Genomic DNA, 15,026 nt, shown 5'->3' with positions numbered 1-15,026 from the left:
CTGGTATATGACTGTATTACTTATTTAATTAGATAGTGTCATTATACAGCTTAATTGCAGTATGCAGGGTAGAGTTTTTAAGTCTTTTTGTCTTGGCTTTGGGCTCGGGTTCAGCCAGCGTATGTTGGTTCCTCAATGTCCTGGCAGTACGGCTGCCTCGTGTTGGAGGTAGCAGGTCATGCAGAGGGTGTTGCTCATCATGCATATCCCTGACCAGCTTCACTGCAGCCTCCTCTCTCCTGGTCTGGAGTGATGGTAGGGGTTGTGAGATGTTTCCAGCTCTCCTCGTAATGATTTTACAGGCACATTTCTGGACTCGCTCTAGCTCTGCCTGTTGTTTTTTGGAGCAGCCCACTAAGAGCACTGAGCTATATTCCAGACACGGCCTGATGAGAGTGGTGTAGATGGTAACAAGGTCGTCTGCAGGTAGTCCATGTCTCGCCATGACTGTGTGGTAGTGCAGCCGTTTGGAGGCTGTTTTTATTGCCTTCTCGATGTGCACATCTCCAGTCAGGGTTTGATCGAGGTGGTAGCCCAGGTACTTTGTTGTTTCCACGACAGGGACCTCCTGTCCCCTCAACATCAGTGCAGGAGATTGTGATGGATTTCGGGCAAAACATATCCGGAGTTCTACCGACTTCTTCCCGTTGAGTATCATTTTCTTATTTGCTGCCCATTCGTCCAGCCTTTGTGCCTCCTGGCACATCGTTGTGTCTGACATGATGCTGGATATGGGGATCGCTCTCGATAGCCCGATGTTGTCTTCATATCCGACATCAAGGGTGTCCTCAAACACAGCATCCCTGGTGGCCATGTAAAGGAGGAAGACATATGGGGAGACAACACCCCCTTGTGGCACCCCAGATGTAACTTCAATCCAGGGGCTGTGAGCTCCATTTGCCACCGCTCTCTGTCTCCTTCCTGAGATGTAACTATGTAGCTAGGCTGTCAGATATGGGCACTGTCCTAGGTCCAGTATGTTTTGCATCAGGATCCCATGGTCAATTACATCAAAAGCTCTCGACATATCTGCCAACAGTACTCTCACCATCGTTGGTTTGGAGTCGGTTTCGGTAAGCCAGGTGTGCATAGAGCCGTTATAGTACTGTGCTTAGGCAGATATGCATATTGATTTTTACACACGTCAAGCACGGTTGGCATAAGCTTTTTCAACACAAAACGTTCTATTGTTTTCCCCACACAAGAAGTTAGTGAGATAGGACGCCAGTCTGAGATTGAGCCAGGGTCTTGGCCTTTGGGTGTGGGACAGACATTTGACTCTTTCCATACATCGGGGACACACCCCTGTTGGAAAGAGCAGTTGGCCAGATGTGTGATGACCGGTGCCAGATCCTCTGCATGTTCTTTCAGCAGCCAGGTGGGAATGCCATCTGGCCCACTTGCTTTCTGGGGGTCCAGCCGAATGAGGGCTAGCTTCATCTCACCTATGCTACATATGTCACTTGGTGTAGCTCTTGGTAGGGGATAGACACAATAGGGCGTTGCTTTAGTCCACGACTCCGCAAAGAAGTTGTTCAGGGTTTCTGCAGCTTTGTCCTCTTCAACTTCTTGTATTTTGATTGTTTCATCAGTTGATGATTTAGCACGTCCTAGTCCTTTATTTATATAGTCCCACCACTCCTTGGGGTTCTTTTTCTTTAGGTTTTGCATTTCATTTTTATGATATCTAGTCTTTGCCTTGCGTATAAGTCTTTGGACGGAGTTTCTGATTTCTCTCCATTTTCCCACTTTCCCCCATTTATTGTGGGGTTTTTGTCTTTTCTTTATAACCTGTTTTATTTTCTCAGTCATCCATGGTTTGTCCGCATTTGTAATTTTTTTCAGTCGCACAGGCATGCATATGTCCATTGCTGTCTGGATATAGTTGTTAAAACTTGCTGCTTTGGCAGTGATGTCCACAGCCTCATAGACAGCAGACCAGTCAGTCATAGTGATGCATGTTGACAGAGCCTCTTTTCTTTCTGTGGTCACTAATCGAGCCCTTCTCCTCTTCACCTGTTGTTTCTGCCCTGTTGTATTCACTGGGCTCAGCACCAAGCACTTGTGGTCGCTTGCACCTAGGGGGGCAAGGGTGGTTGGGGGGCTGTAGAAGTTAGCCATGTTCGTAAAAATCAGATCTAGGGTGGCTTGCCCACGTGTATGACGTTTAACTATCTGCCGAATATCGGGGTGGGAGAGGTCAGCATTTTTGTGGGCAGTTTATTGAAATCCCCACATAAATATAGCTCCATATGGGGGGAAGACGCTTTAATTGTGTCTATGGTGGTTATTAAATACTCCAGGACTTGGTCCTGGCACGATTTTTTGTCTGCCCACGGTGGGTGATATAGGTTTCCCACAAATATGGTTGAGACACTCCTGGGGGCCGGACCCCAGCAGTGTCTCAACCATATACGCGGTTGTATTTGAACCCATGCGCATTCAAAGTCATCACTCTCCAGGTCCCCCCTTCTTTTTGCCTGCAGACTCTCATGACAGTACACAGCCATGCCCCCTACACTTTTTCCATTTCTGTCTCTCCTAAATAGTTGGTAGTCCTTGACTGACAACGATTCATCCAGAATATTATTGTGTGCCCACGTCTCAGTAACGCACCCAATGTCTGCATGTAAAGTTTTCATCAACAGTTCATATTCGTCAATTTTGTTTATCAATGACCTCGCGTTGCAGAGAGTTAGCTTCGGCATGCGCGGCTTCTCTCGGTCAGGTTTATCACACCGTATTTCAGCCAGGACACTCACCCTTTTCCTTCTTTGTATGGGGCTCGGTCTGTGTCCTTCTGTAACTGTTATTTTCTGCCGCCTGTTTTTACTGGCTTTAGATCCTCGCACACGGCTTCTTTTGCGGGCTATTCCAGTGCTTCTCAGCGTCTGCTTTATGTTTCCATTCAGCTGGGCTGCGTGTCTCTTCAAGTTCATTAGGAAGTGTGGAGGGTATTTGCGATTATTTAGTCCTTCCATCTCGTTTGAATCCTACCGATGGCCACACAGTGATGCATGAAACCGTACCCAGCACGTTGCCTTGAAAATGTTACGATTAAAAAATACAGGGACAGCTTGAAAACACATTTAAAAATCGAGGGCACACGCCGACAACAAACACTGCGGCTGCCTTGAAGCGCCACCTATCGCCTATTTGCATATATATGTATGTATATATATATATATATATATATATATATATATATATATATATATATATATATATATATATATATATATATATATATATATATATATATATAGTCATGGTCAAAAGTTTACATACAGTTGTAAAGAACATAATGTCATGGCTGTCTTGAGTTTCCAATCATTTCTACAACTCTTATTTTTTTGTGATAGGGTGATTGGAGCACATACTTGTTGGTCACAAAAAAAATTCATGAAGTTTGGTTCTTTTATGAATTTATTATGGCTCTACTGTGTGACCAAATCTGCTGGGTCAAAAGTATACATACAGCAATGTTAATATTTGGTTACATGTCCCTTGGCAAGTTTCACTGCAATAAGGCGCTTTTGGTAGCCATCCACAAGCTTCTGGCAAGCTTCTGGTTGAATTTTTGACCACTCCTCTTGACAAAATTGGTGCAGTTCAGCTAAATTTGTTGGTTTTCTCACATGGACTTGTTTCTTCAGCATTGTCCACACGTTTAAGTGAGGACTTTGGGAAGCCCATTCTAAAACCTTAATTCTAGCCTGATTTAGCCATTCCTTTACCACTTTTGACGTGTGTTTGGGGTAGGAGTGTAACGGTACACAAAAATGTGTGTTCGGTACGTACCTCGGTTTAGAGGTGACGGTTCGGTTCATTTTCGGTACAGTAAGAAAACAACAAAATATAAATTTTTTGGTTATTTATTTACCAAATTTGTAAACAATGGCATAACATACATATACACACAGGGTCCATTGCCGGGTTAATGTGGTCAACATATATACAATGAAAACTAAATAAGATAAGGCTCAGAATGGTTTCTTAACAAAACCTTTCTACATATAAAGGGCTTTTTTTGACTGATTGATTGAGACTTTTATTAGTAGATTGCACAGTAGAGTACATATTCCGTACAATTGACCACTAAATGGTAACACCCGAATAAGTTTTTCAACTTGTTTAAGTCGGGGTCCATGTTAATCAACATTAAACTGCCTCAAGTTGTTGCTCAGATTGAATAAAATTACAAAACTTTTCTTCTACATATAAAAAGTGCAACATTAAACAGTTTCAAGTCAACTCAGCCTCAGATTAACTTTTCTTTCCCCCCCAGCCTGGCTGACTTGGCAAAATCTAGTTGTTAATGCAACATGGACTTAAATCTGCTGCTATAAAAACATTTGTTATTGCTTTAGCCCTGTGTTGCACCTTTCCTGCTTCCGGCTCCCAGACCGTAGTCGAGGAGCGCAGGGGAGACACTCCTCCAGGACCGATGTATTCTCTGGGGAAACAACCTTCACTCTACCTGGCAGTGGGTCTCCACAGCTCCGGACTCCAGGGTAAATGAGGAGTCCGGCGATTAGTTGCAAAACGTGGCTTTATTGAGTTCTTGCACACAGCCAATCCAACAAAAAACACTAACCACTCCCCGCACTCACGCTACCGCTTCCTCACCTCGCTTGCCCACACACTCACTGACGTCACTCACCTCACATGCTGTCACATATTAAAGGACCACACACACACACATACGCTACTCTCATAACACCTGCCTGTCTCGCCGAGGAGAGGCTGCTTGAATGCGGTGGTGACGCTTCACCTGGGTTAGCATGTTTGACGTGTTGTCAGAAGCAGCTGCTGAACAATGTCGGCAAACCTCCGTCCTCCATTGTTGTATCGCGCAGCCAAAGTGTTCCCAAACGGGAGATCGTAATGAGGCAGGAGGGTCTTCCAGCTCTGGCTTTTACATGTTGTCCTAGCCTGGTCGTTGCTAATATGCTGTGTGTTGTGCTTCGGTGTGCATTGTTTACACAACGTGCGGTACGCTACTTAATATGTCCGTGTGGAAACTCGTTCGGTACACCTCCGAACCGAACCAAAACCCCCGTACCGAAACGGTTCAATACAAATACACGTACCGTTACACCTATAGTTTGGGGTCATTGTCCTGTTGGAACACCCAACTGCGCCCAAGACCCAACCTTCGCACTTTCGATGAGTGGGTCTATTCAGGTCTATTTTTATACAAAAGGCGCACCTGATTATAAGGCATACAGTATATATTAAAGGGATTGTATTATGTTTTTTTTGTCTATATTAAAACACTTGCTTGTGGTTTGTATAACATTTAAAGGTGATTCTTTGGTCAAAATGTTGCTTAGATTACGTTTATAGACCATCTTCAAGCCGCTTTCTGGCCATCTCTTCAGAATGCGCCGTTTTGTGGGAGGTCGTATTTACGTGACTCCATTTTGACAGCGTCTTGGCCCCGCCATCTTTGTTGTATCGGTAGTTTTTAGCGTTTCTATAGTGAACCTACTGACAGATATAAGTTAGAACTCTACGCTACTTAATATTAGAAATGGCAACAGCGGAGGATGAATGCCCCACAACAAAAGGATGGGGAAAAAAAGGAGCTTATTAACTACATCAACAAACTACAATGGCGGACCCGCGCTAAGTACTTTGGATAAACCTTTACTATATATGGATAATCAGCTGATGTCAGTTGAACAGGCGTTATCCTGCAGTCCACTTATATCTATTATGTGTGACTGCCATCTACTGGTCGCACTTATCATTATACCATGTACAAAATAAAATTGCTTCGAGGTCCGTAAGAACAACCAGAATGAATACGTACATTAGGCACACCGGGTATAATGCGCACTGTCGATTTTTGAGAAAATGAAAGGATTTTAAGTGCGCCTTATTGTGCGAAAAATACGATAATTGCTTAAAAAATAATATTAGAGCTTAGGCATAGCAAGGCCACGCACACACACAGCCTTGTAGAAAAGTGGCCAAGGGTCAAGCTCATTAGATTAAAGCTCTGCTGATGAAGCTAAAAGAAATTTGGCTTGTGACTGGAAACGCATATCTCCACCACAAACATCCAGGAGTGGTGTTGACAAGCTTGATAGATATTGTAGAAATAAGGAGTCCCACATGACTCTGGGTTTCATTCTAATTTGGTGTAGTTTTCTGCTTACTGTGCTGTTCTAAAATATTGCATCATTAATATGATGAAGTTTCACTTTTTGTAATGTTAGGTGGGCATAGTTGAAGAGTTTATGCTAATGCCATACTGTGTCTGGATTGCAGGCATCGATTCCTTTGAACACATGAGAACAAGATGTGTTACTGTGTATCAGTGTCACTGCAATTTATCTTGTACATTTAAATACATCGCATTACAAAATACTTTACATAGTATAGTGTGATGTTGTATTTGGCCTCTGCCACATCCATGGGACATACATCTACAAAAAGATACAGTGGTACCTCTGTTATTGTTAGTAAACTGTTCTGAAAGGTCCAAAGAAGATTGAATTGTGTGAAAAACTAATACATTTTTTCTGTAAGAAATAGTTAAATCTAATTCATATGTTCCAGACATCCAAAACATATTATGGAAAATAAATTAAGTTTTACATGCAGAAAACAATGTGAAATACATGCAAATGAGGAATGGAATTATGATGTGATCATTTAATATTACTTTTATACAGTCGTGGTCAAAAATGTACATAAACTTGTGAAGGACATAATGTCATGGCTGTCTTGAGTTTCCAATTATTTCTAAAACTCTTATTTTTTGTGATAGAGTGATTGGAGCACATAGTTGTTGGTCACAAAACAAATTCATGAAGTTTGGTTCTTTTATGAATTTATAATGGGTCTACTGAAAATGTGACCAAATCTGCGGGTCAAAAGTATACATACAGCAACATACATGATCAATTTTGGTGATGTAGAAAAGTTACAATCAAATCAAATTAGCTTCATGGCATGGCCTCTTAATTTCATGTGAGTGATTATGATTGACGACGCCTGTTGACTTCTCTGAGCCCATTTAAATAGAGCTCATGTGATGCAGTCATTAGACTCGGTTACAAACGCAACAATGGGAAAGTCAAAGGAATTTAGCACAGATCTGAAAAAACGAATCATTGACTTGAACACTTGGAGCCATTTCAAAGCAGCTTAAGGTCCCAAGAGCAACTGTGCAGACAATTGTTCGTAAGTATAAAGTAAATGGCACAGTTTTGTCACTGCCACGATCAGGAAGAAAACGCAAGCTATCACCTGCTGCTGAGAGAAAATTGGTCAGAATGATCAAGAGTCGCCTGAAAACCACCAAAAAGCAGGTCTGCAATAAATAGGAAGCTGCTGGAACACAGGTGTCCGTGTCCACAGTTAAGCGTGTTTTGCATCGCCATGGACCGAGAGGCTATCATGCAAGAAGAAAGCCCTTGCTCCAGAAGCGACACCTTAAGGCTCGTCTAAAGTTTGCTTCTGATCACATGGACAAAGATAAGACCTTCTGGGGGAAAAGTTCTGTGGTGAGATGAAACAAAAATGGAGCTGTTTGGCCACAATACCCAGCAATATGTTTGGAGGACAAAAGGTGAGGCCTTTAATCCCACGAACACCATGCCTACCATCAAGCATGGTGGTGGTAGTATTATGCCTTGGGCCTGTTTTGCTGCCAACGGAAGTGGTGCTTTACAGAGAGTAAATGGGACAATGAAAATGGAGGATTACCTCCAAATTCTTAAGGACAACCTAAAATCATCAGCCCGGAGGTTGGGTCTTGGGCACTGTTGGGTGTTCCAACAGGACAATGACCCCAAACACATGTCAAAAGTGGTAAAGGAATGGCTAAATCAGGCTAGAATTAAGGTTTTAGAATGGCCTTCATTCAAAAAAATCAATCAGAAGCTTGCCAGAAGCTTATGGATGGCTACGAAAAGCGCCTTATTGCAGTGAAACTTGCCAAGGGACATGTAACCAAATATTAACATTGCTGTATGTATACTTTTGATCCAGCAGATTTGGTCACATTTTCAGTAGACCCATAATTAATTCATAAAACAACCAAACTTTATGAATGTTTTTTGTGACAAACAAGTATGTGCTCCAATCACTCTATCACAAAAAAATAAGAGTTGTAGAAATTGGAAACTCAAGACAGCCATGACATTATGTTGTTTGCAAGTGTATGTAAACTTTTGACCAAGACTGTATATATTGATGACTTGTTGACGAAGATGGTAAGGATGGAAGGAACGGAAGGGACACACAAACACCACTTTTGATGTTATTGTCTATTTCGCACAATTGGCCGTGACGCATGCGCATATACTTTTTCAAAAGAGATACATCCATCCATCCATCCATCCATCCATTTTCTACCGCTTGTCCCTTTCTGGGTCGCGAGGGCACAGGGGGGTTCTCAGTTGCATTCGGGCGGAAGGCGTGGTACACCCTAGGCCTAGACAATTAAACGTTATACATACATTTAGATATAAATCCTTGTGTTATAATTACTTATCAGTATCAACAGTTAGCTTTTTACTTGTTACATTATGCATTCTTGATCTATTTTTCCATTTTTGCTGTTTTTTGTATTTCTACAATGTGTCTCTTGCCGACAAAAAACTAGCCCTGTGGCGCAAATGGCTTCTGGACACAATTTGGGCAACCCTGGTGTATTTATTTCAAAGAGGCAAACTGTTACCAAACAACTAAATAGTGTCTCCGGGCTCTGTCTTAGCATTATCACTAGTTAATGCAAGTCAAAGGCTGGTCTGCACGCTTGTGGAGGTGCCCTGGATGTCTGGATCTCTGCTCCTGCAGTGAATACCTTTTTTGACCTTTTACGTTTGATTACTGAGAAAATCCATAACGGATTAAACATTTCCTGTAGAACCAAATATGGTCGATGTCCAGATTTATTTGTGACGGGTCACACAATTAGGTACACCTGCCCACTCTGCGATAGATACAGAGCTGCATAATAAAACCCTGCTTTTACCAGCATTTATATTTCTGCATGCGTATGCCACGTGTTGATAAAAGTAATACATTATCCTACTTTATCTTGTGTTTCCTCTAACCAAATTGTAATGTCCCCATTTTGTTCCGTTGAAGTTTAGCTGCATCTAATATTGTAAATGCTTGACAAAATCGTCTCACGTAAAATGCTATGCACAAATAAACACGGAAGTATTTATTTTATAAAGGTCAGAGAAACAAGATGGAATCACATGGAAACTTCAGACAACAGTCTCGGTTTAGTCGCTCAGCAGATGGGATTAGAGGGGCTGGTCGACACAGTATGTCCAAGAATGACCACAAGTGTGCATCCGTCAAAATGACGTCTCAAATGACCCGCTGTTGAAAAAATACTCCAAAACATAGTGGATAAGGAACAACTTATTACATTTTAGGGTTGATCTGAACCACCGTCTGGATGCAGGCCTTTTTTTCTGTTGGGAGATGGAGTCTGTCTGTACTTTTCTAGTCTCTTAATTATGTGTATCTTAGTATACTATATCAATATATTAGTTTCTTTGGAATTCTACCGTTCACTGTCAATTTTCTGTTGTGATTGTGTCTGCGGGCAGACAGTATAACCGCCTGCGAAACCTGCTGAAAGACCCCCGACATGACTGTGTGCTGTTTGCAAATGAATTTCAAGAATTTTCCTACTGCCAGCGAGAGAAGGGGGAGAGTCAAGAAAAGTGGCTGACCAGGTGAGCTTTAATGGTATTGTCAAAACACTTAAAATACCCAACATTATATTGTAGTCAGACTGTAGTCTGATTAAAAAAAACTCAACTCAGAATAATCACTTAAAGGCCTACTGAAACCCACTACTACCGACCACGCAGTCTGATAGTTTATATATCAGTGATGAAATCTTAACATTGCAACACATGCCAATACGGCCAGGTTAACTTATAAAGTGCAATTTTAAATTTCCCGCTAAACTTTCGGTTGAAAACTCCTTTGGATATGAAGTATGCGCGTGATGTAGCCAGTAGAACAGAGGTATGGCTCCCCCATTGAGGCCAATACAAAAAGCTCTGTTTTCATTTCATAATTCCACAGTATTCTGGACATCTGTGTTGGTGAATCTTTTGCAATTTGTTTAATGAACAATGGAGATTGCAAAGAAGAAAGTTGTAGGTGGGATCGGTGTATTAGCGGCTGGCTGTAGCAACACAACAAGGAGGACTTACTTGGATAGCAGACGCGCTAGCCGATGCTAGCCGCCAACCGCATCTGTGATCGGGTGAAGTCTTTCGTCGCGCCGTCGATCGCTGGAACGCAGGTGAGCACAGGTGTTGATGAGCAGATGAGGGCTGGCTGGCGTAGGTGGAGCGCTAATGTTTTTATCATAGCTCTGTGAGGTCCGGTTGCTAAGTTAGCTTCAGCGTCGTTAGCAACAGCATTGTTAAGCTTTGCCAGGCTGAGAATTATTAACCGTGTAGTTACATGTCCATGGTTTAATAGTATTGTTGATCTTCTGTCTATCCTTCCAGTCAGGGATGTATTTATTTTGTTTCTATCTGCATTTGAGCCAGATGCTATCACGTTAGCTCAGTAGCTAAAGAGCTTCGCCGATGTATTGTCGTGGAGATAAAAGTCACTGTGAATGTCCATTTCGCGTTCTCGACTCTCATTTTCAAGAGGATATAGTATCCGAGGTGGTTTAAAATACAAATCCGTGATCCACAATAGAAAAAGGAGAGAGTGTGGAATCCAATGAGCCAGCTTGTACCTAACTTACGGTCAGAGCAAAAAATTATATGTCTTTCACTGCATTCTAGACCGTCACTCTAACGTTCTTCATCCACGAATCTTTCATCCTCGCTCAAATTAATGGGGTAATCGTGGCTTTCTCGGTCCGAATAGCTCTAGATGTGTTGAAAACAATAGGAAAATATGAGGAGGTGAACAACTGGCTACTTCCGGTAGGGGCAAGGCTTTTTTTTATCAGAGACCAAAAGTTGCGAACTTTATCGTCGTTGTTCTATACTAAATCCTTTCAGCAAAAATATGGCAATATCGCGAAATGATCAAGTATGACACATAGAATGGATCTACTATCCCCGTTTAAATAAAAAAAATTCATTTCAGTAGGCCTTTAATATCCAGCCAGCATCATCTGCAGTCGACATTTGTGAACATGCATAACAGGCAAATGTTTCCGAAATGCAAAGTTTATTATTATTATTATTATTTTAAATAATAGTCTCTCAGGAACTAACTGCACACTAAATTGCATCGCATTTCATTCTATTTCAATTTTATTTAAGATAACCCTTGATATGTAGCATTGTGAGCGAACTGTGGTGCTGAATTTCCCCCAGGGATCAATAAAGTACTTTCTATTCTATTCTATTCTATTCTATTCTATTCTATTCTATTCTATTCTATTCTATTCTATCTCGTTCTCAAGGGGACCTACACAAATACAGAAAAACCTAAAACATACATTACAATAAAACACTGCTTTACCATTTCCACAGCACCCCACATCACACCTGATCACACACATTTACATAAACCTGTGCAATAGATTACAATAGAATAAAATACAACATCAGGAGCAATGTAGGATAACTTCGAACTCAGAAACAAAAGCAACTTGTTTGCAGGTGGGAAAATACTTTTATTTTTTTAAATTTTTTTGACATCCAGCATCAGACATTCTCATCATACATACATACATCATATTTGCATCCTTTATATATGTATTGTCTGCCCTAAATACCAAAAAAACAAAAACAAACGAAAGAAATACAAAATAAAACAAAAACAACAACAACAGAAATTAACAAATATTGATGTTTTTAGCACAATGCATACACTGCAATTCATTTCAGGGAAAATAAATTTTGATTTTAAGATGAAGAAAAAAAGTAATGGACTTTAAGGGGGACTGCACTTTTTTTTGTAAGTCTGCCTATAGTTCACAATCATTATGAGGGACAAGAACATGCGTCTTTTTTTGTATTTTAAAGATGATAAAAAAACGCTTGGAAGATGCAGATCCGTTGTAACCTTCAAAGCCCTCGAAAACAACTTCAAAACCCTCCATCAATGTTTATATACACACTGCAAGTCTATATATAATGTAGGGACAGACACATTCATAACAATATGGAATATGTTCAATATTTACCGTATTTTGATCATTTTACTCAATGCTAGGACTGACTTCTACCACGCATTGATTGATTTCTATTTCCATAGCAGCGCACGTCGGACATCCAGCAACAAATGTGTGTTCCTACTTCCGGATGCAAAACGCCTGTGTGTGTTTTAATCATGGCAGACTAGGTAACAAACAAGGAAGACGACTATTTTTGGACAAATGAGGATTCACAATCTTATCTATTTAAACCTGAATGAAAGGAGGATGAGCTATTGTTTCGAGAAGCGAGTAAGAACAAGAGGATGAAACGTTGGAGCAGACAGAAGCCGTTAGAGTGGTGTGAAAGCGACTCAAAGCTGCAAATGTGGAATTTGGAGACAAGCTATTTCAACATAAATGGCATGCTTACCCCAAATAAACCAGAAAAAATGTCGCCGGCCAGCTGGACAAAGTCATATGAGTCAAACTCATGATACCACAGCACGCCATGCATGTTATTACAACTACAATGCATACGCTGTCTGACTAGCTGTGTACAAACAAAAACATGAAATGTGGGCTAATACTTTACAGATACTGTAATATGATTGTTCATGTGTTTCAGTCAGTACAGATTGGTGTCTTATCGCGTTTTGTGTTGTTGTAGAAGCTAGCTTATCTCTTGCCGTAGTTAGCTTTTACAGCTTATACAGAAGCCCGGTGATGTGTTACTACGATAGAAAAATAATTCTTCAGCGTTCGCTCTTACAATAACAATGTCGCTACAGCTTGGTTATTATACAGGTTATGGAGCGTAAACTAAGTATTGGTGATGATTTTTTAATGCATTTTTAAAGTGATTCAGAGGTAGAATTGATTTCTCCCATCAGCTGGATTGCTAGCCATCTAGAACGAGCCTATTTTTACATGTTAGACTGAAAAAAAAGATTTTTATCGATAGGCAAAATTCCAAAAAACTGCAGTTCTGCTTTAAAGAAGCAGGAAGATCATTTAAATCAGATGTGGCTTTGAATCTGATTGACCTATGGCCTATTTCTTTATCAATTTTAGGGACTGCAGAAAAGGGATGAATCAAATGTCTAAGAGAATAGGGAGCTGTATGCTGAACCAACAGCTGTTTTAAGTATGGTGGTACATTTATGTAGATACATTTAAAAAGCAACAAGACCCAGTGAAAGTGGTGCCTCGATTTACAATTAAGCCAATTGAGAGCCTCGTACATGACACAATGGTTAGTTTTGAATTGGCATTTAAGGACACGTCTGCATACGGAGTTATATATAATGTTGAGAGATTTGAGGATAGGGTTTGTAGTCTTTTGGTAAACAACATCAGCATAATCTGCAGTAATATGGAAGTAATAATGCAATTATTGTTTTTCTAACTAGAAATTAAAAAAACAACGGGTTTATCTGTAGATAAGAGTCATACAGCCATACATTCTCTTACAAATAAAATCAATATTTATACGATGTGTAGACAGAGAAAGATTAAATAAATCAGCCAAAGGATACATCAGTATGTGAGCAGCAAGTTTCACAAATTTACGTTAGCTTCTAGACCAGGGCTAATCAACTGGCGGCCCGGGGGGTAAATGCGGCCCGGGAATTACTTCATACCAACCCCCTGCATCCTCTCTTTTTAGCATTTATTGATTTAGTTCTACATCTGTTCCAAAAAGTCGATATTTGTTCAAAGAAGACTGCCGTATATTCTTCCCTATATTTTATATATAGGATATTCTTTATATTTTTCTGGGTTGCTTGGATGAGCAATATTTCACTCTTGCCATATCGCCCTCCTTTATATTGTGTTTGTCTGTGTAGGTGTGTGCACGCTGCAGCAGTGTGGTACTATAACCACCTAGCTGGTATGATGGATGTAGTGATGATTACAGAGGACCAGGATGCCATTGCTCAGTACGGCAATCTCTACTCTGGAGTGTACGTCATCTCTGTCCAGGTAGGTGTCAAGTAAAATAAATATGTCAAATACGTCAGGCACATTTGGGATGCCAGTAGTTGTTGTATTCAATTGCTTCACAACCTGCAGGAGTAATGTCTAATTGTACTACTCTAATCTTCATGCTACTCTGCGATTGTTATCATATAATAAGTGCAGTTAAAATTTGCAATATTTTGAACAGAAGCAGTGTTGTTTTGTTATTGGACTGTGCTCGTCACAGATTGTCTATAACAAACACCATATTCAAACATAAGGTGCCCAATTCAGCACTTGGCACTAGGACACCCTCGGCCATAGTTCCATGATGAACTTTGTGGTTGTATCATCGGATTTGTGGTCACATGTTTTGGACACTCGGGTGAAGAGAGGGGCGGAGCTTTCAACCGATCACCACCTGATGGTAAGTTGGCTCCGATGGTGGGGGATGATGCCGGACAGGTCTGGCAGGCCAAAACGCATAGTAGGGGGCTGCTGGAAATGTCTGGCAGAGTCTCCCGTCAGAGAGAGTTTTAATCCACACCTTCGGAAGAATTTGTAACATGTTACGAGGGAGGCAATGGCATTGAGTCCGAGTGGACCATGTTCTTGGCCTCTATTGTCAAGGCAACTGACGGGAGCTGTGGCCGCAAAAGTGGTTGTTGCCCGCCGTGGCGGTAATCCCAGAACCGGATGGTTGACCCCAGCGGTGAGGGATAACATCAAGCTGAAGATGGAATCGTATCGGGTCGTTTTGGCTCATAGGACTCTGGAGGCAGTGGACAGTTACTGACAGGCCAAGCGGTGTGTGGCTTTGGCAGTTGCAGAGGCAAAAACTCAGACATGGGAGGAGTTCATAGAAGCTATGGAGAACGACTTTTGGACAGCTTCAAAGCGATTCTAGATCACCATCCGCCTCCTCAGGAGGGGGAAGCAGCACACTGTCTACACCGTATAT

General features: G+C 41.2%; 1 protein-coding gene across 2 annotated transcripts in view; it reads left to right on the top strand.

Moving 5' to 3' along the window:
- Nucleotides 1-15,026, top strand: part of dis3l (DIS3 like exosome 3'-5' exoribonuclease) — a 76,975-nt gene that overhangs the window by 5,765 nt on the left and 56,184 nt on the right. The window contains exons 3-4 of one of the 2 annotated variants that reach the window (XM_062030409.1): nt 9,588-9,716; nt 13,954-14,089. In XM_062030409.1, coding sequence (XP_061886393.1) covers nt 9,588-9,716; nt 13,954-14,089 — 265 coding nt within the window. The remainder of the gene's footprint in view (nt 1-9,587; nt 9,717-13,953; nt 14,090-15,026) is intronic. The other variant, XM_062030411.1, reaches the window with a different exon arrangement.

This window comes from Entelurus aequoreus, linkage group LG02 (assembly GCF_033978785.1).
Source record: "Entelurus aequoreus isolate RoL-2023_Sb linkage group LG02, RoL_Eaeq_v1.1, whole genome shotgun sequence".
Classification (NCBI taxonomy): domain Eukaryota; kingdom Metazoa; phylum Chordata; class Actinopteri; order Syngnathiformes; family Syngnathidae; genus Entelurus; species Entelurus aequoreus.
This window is presented reverse-complemented; position numbering and strand designations above follow the sequence as displayed.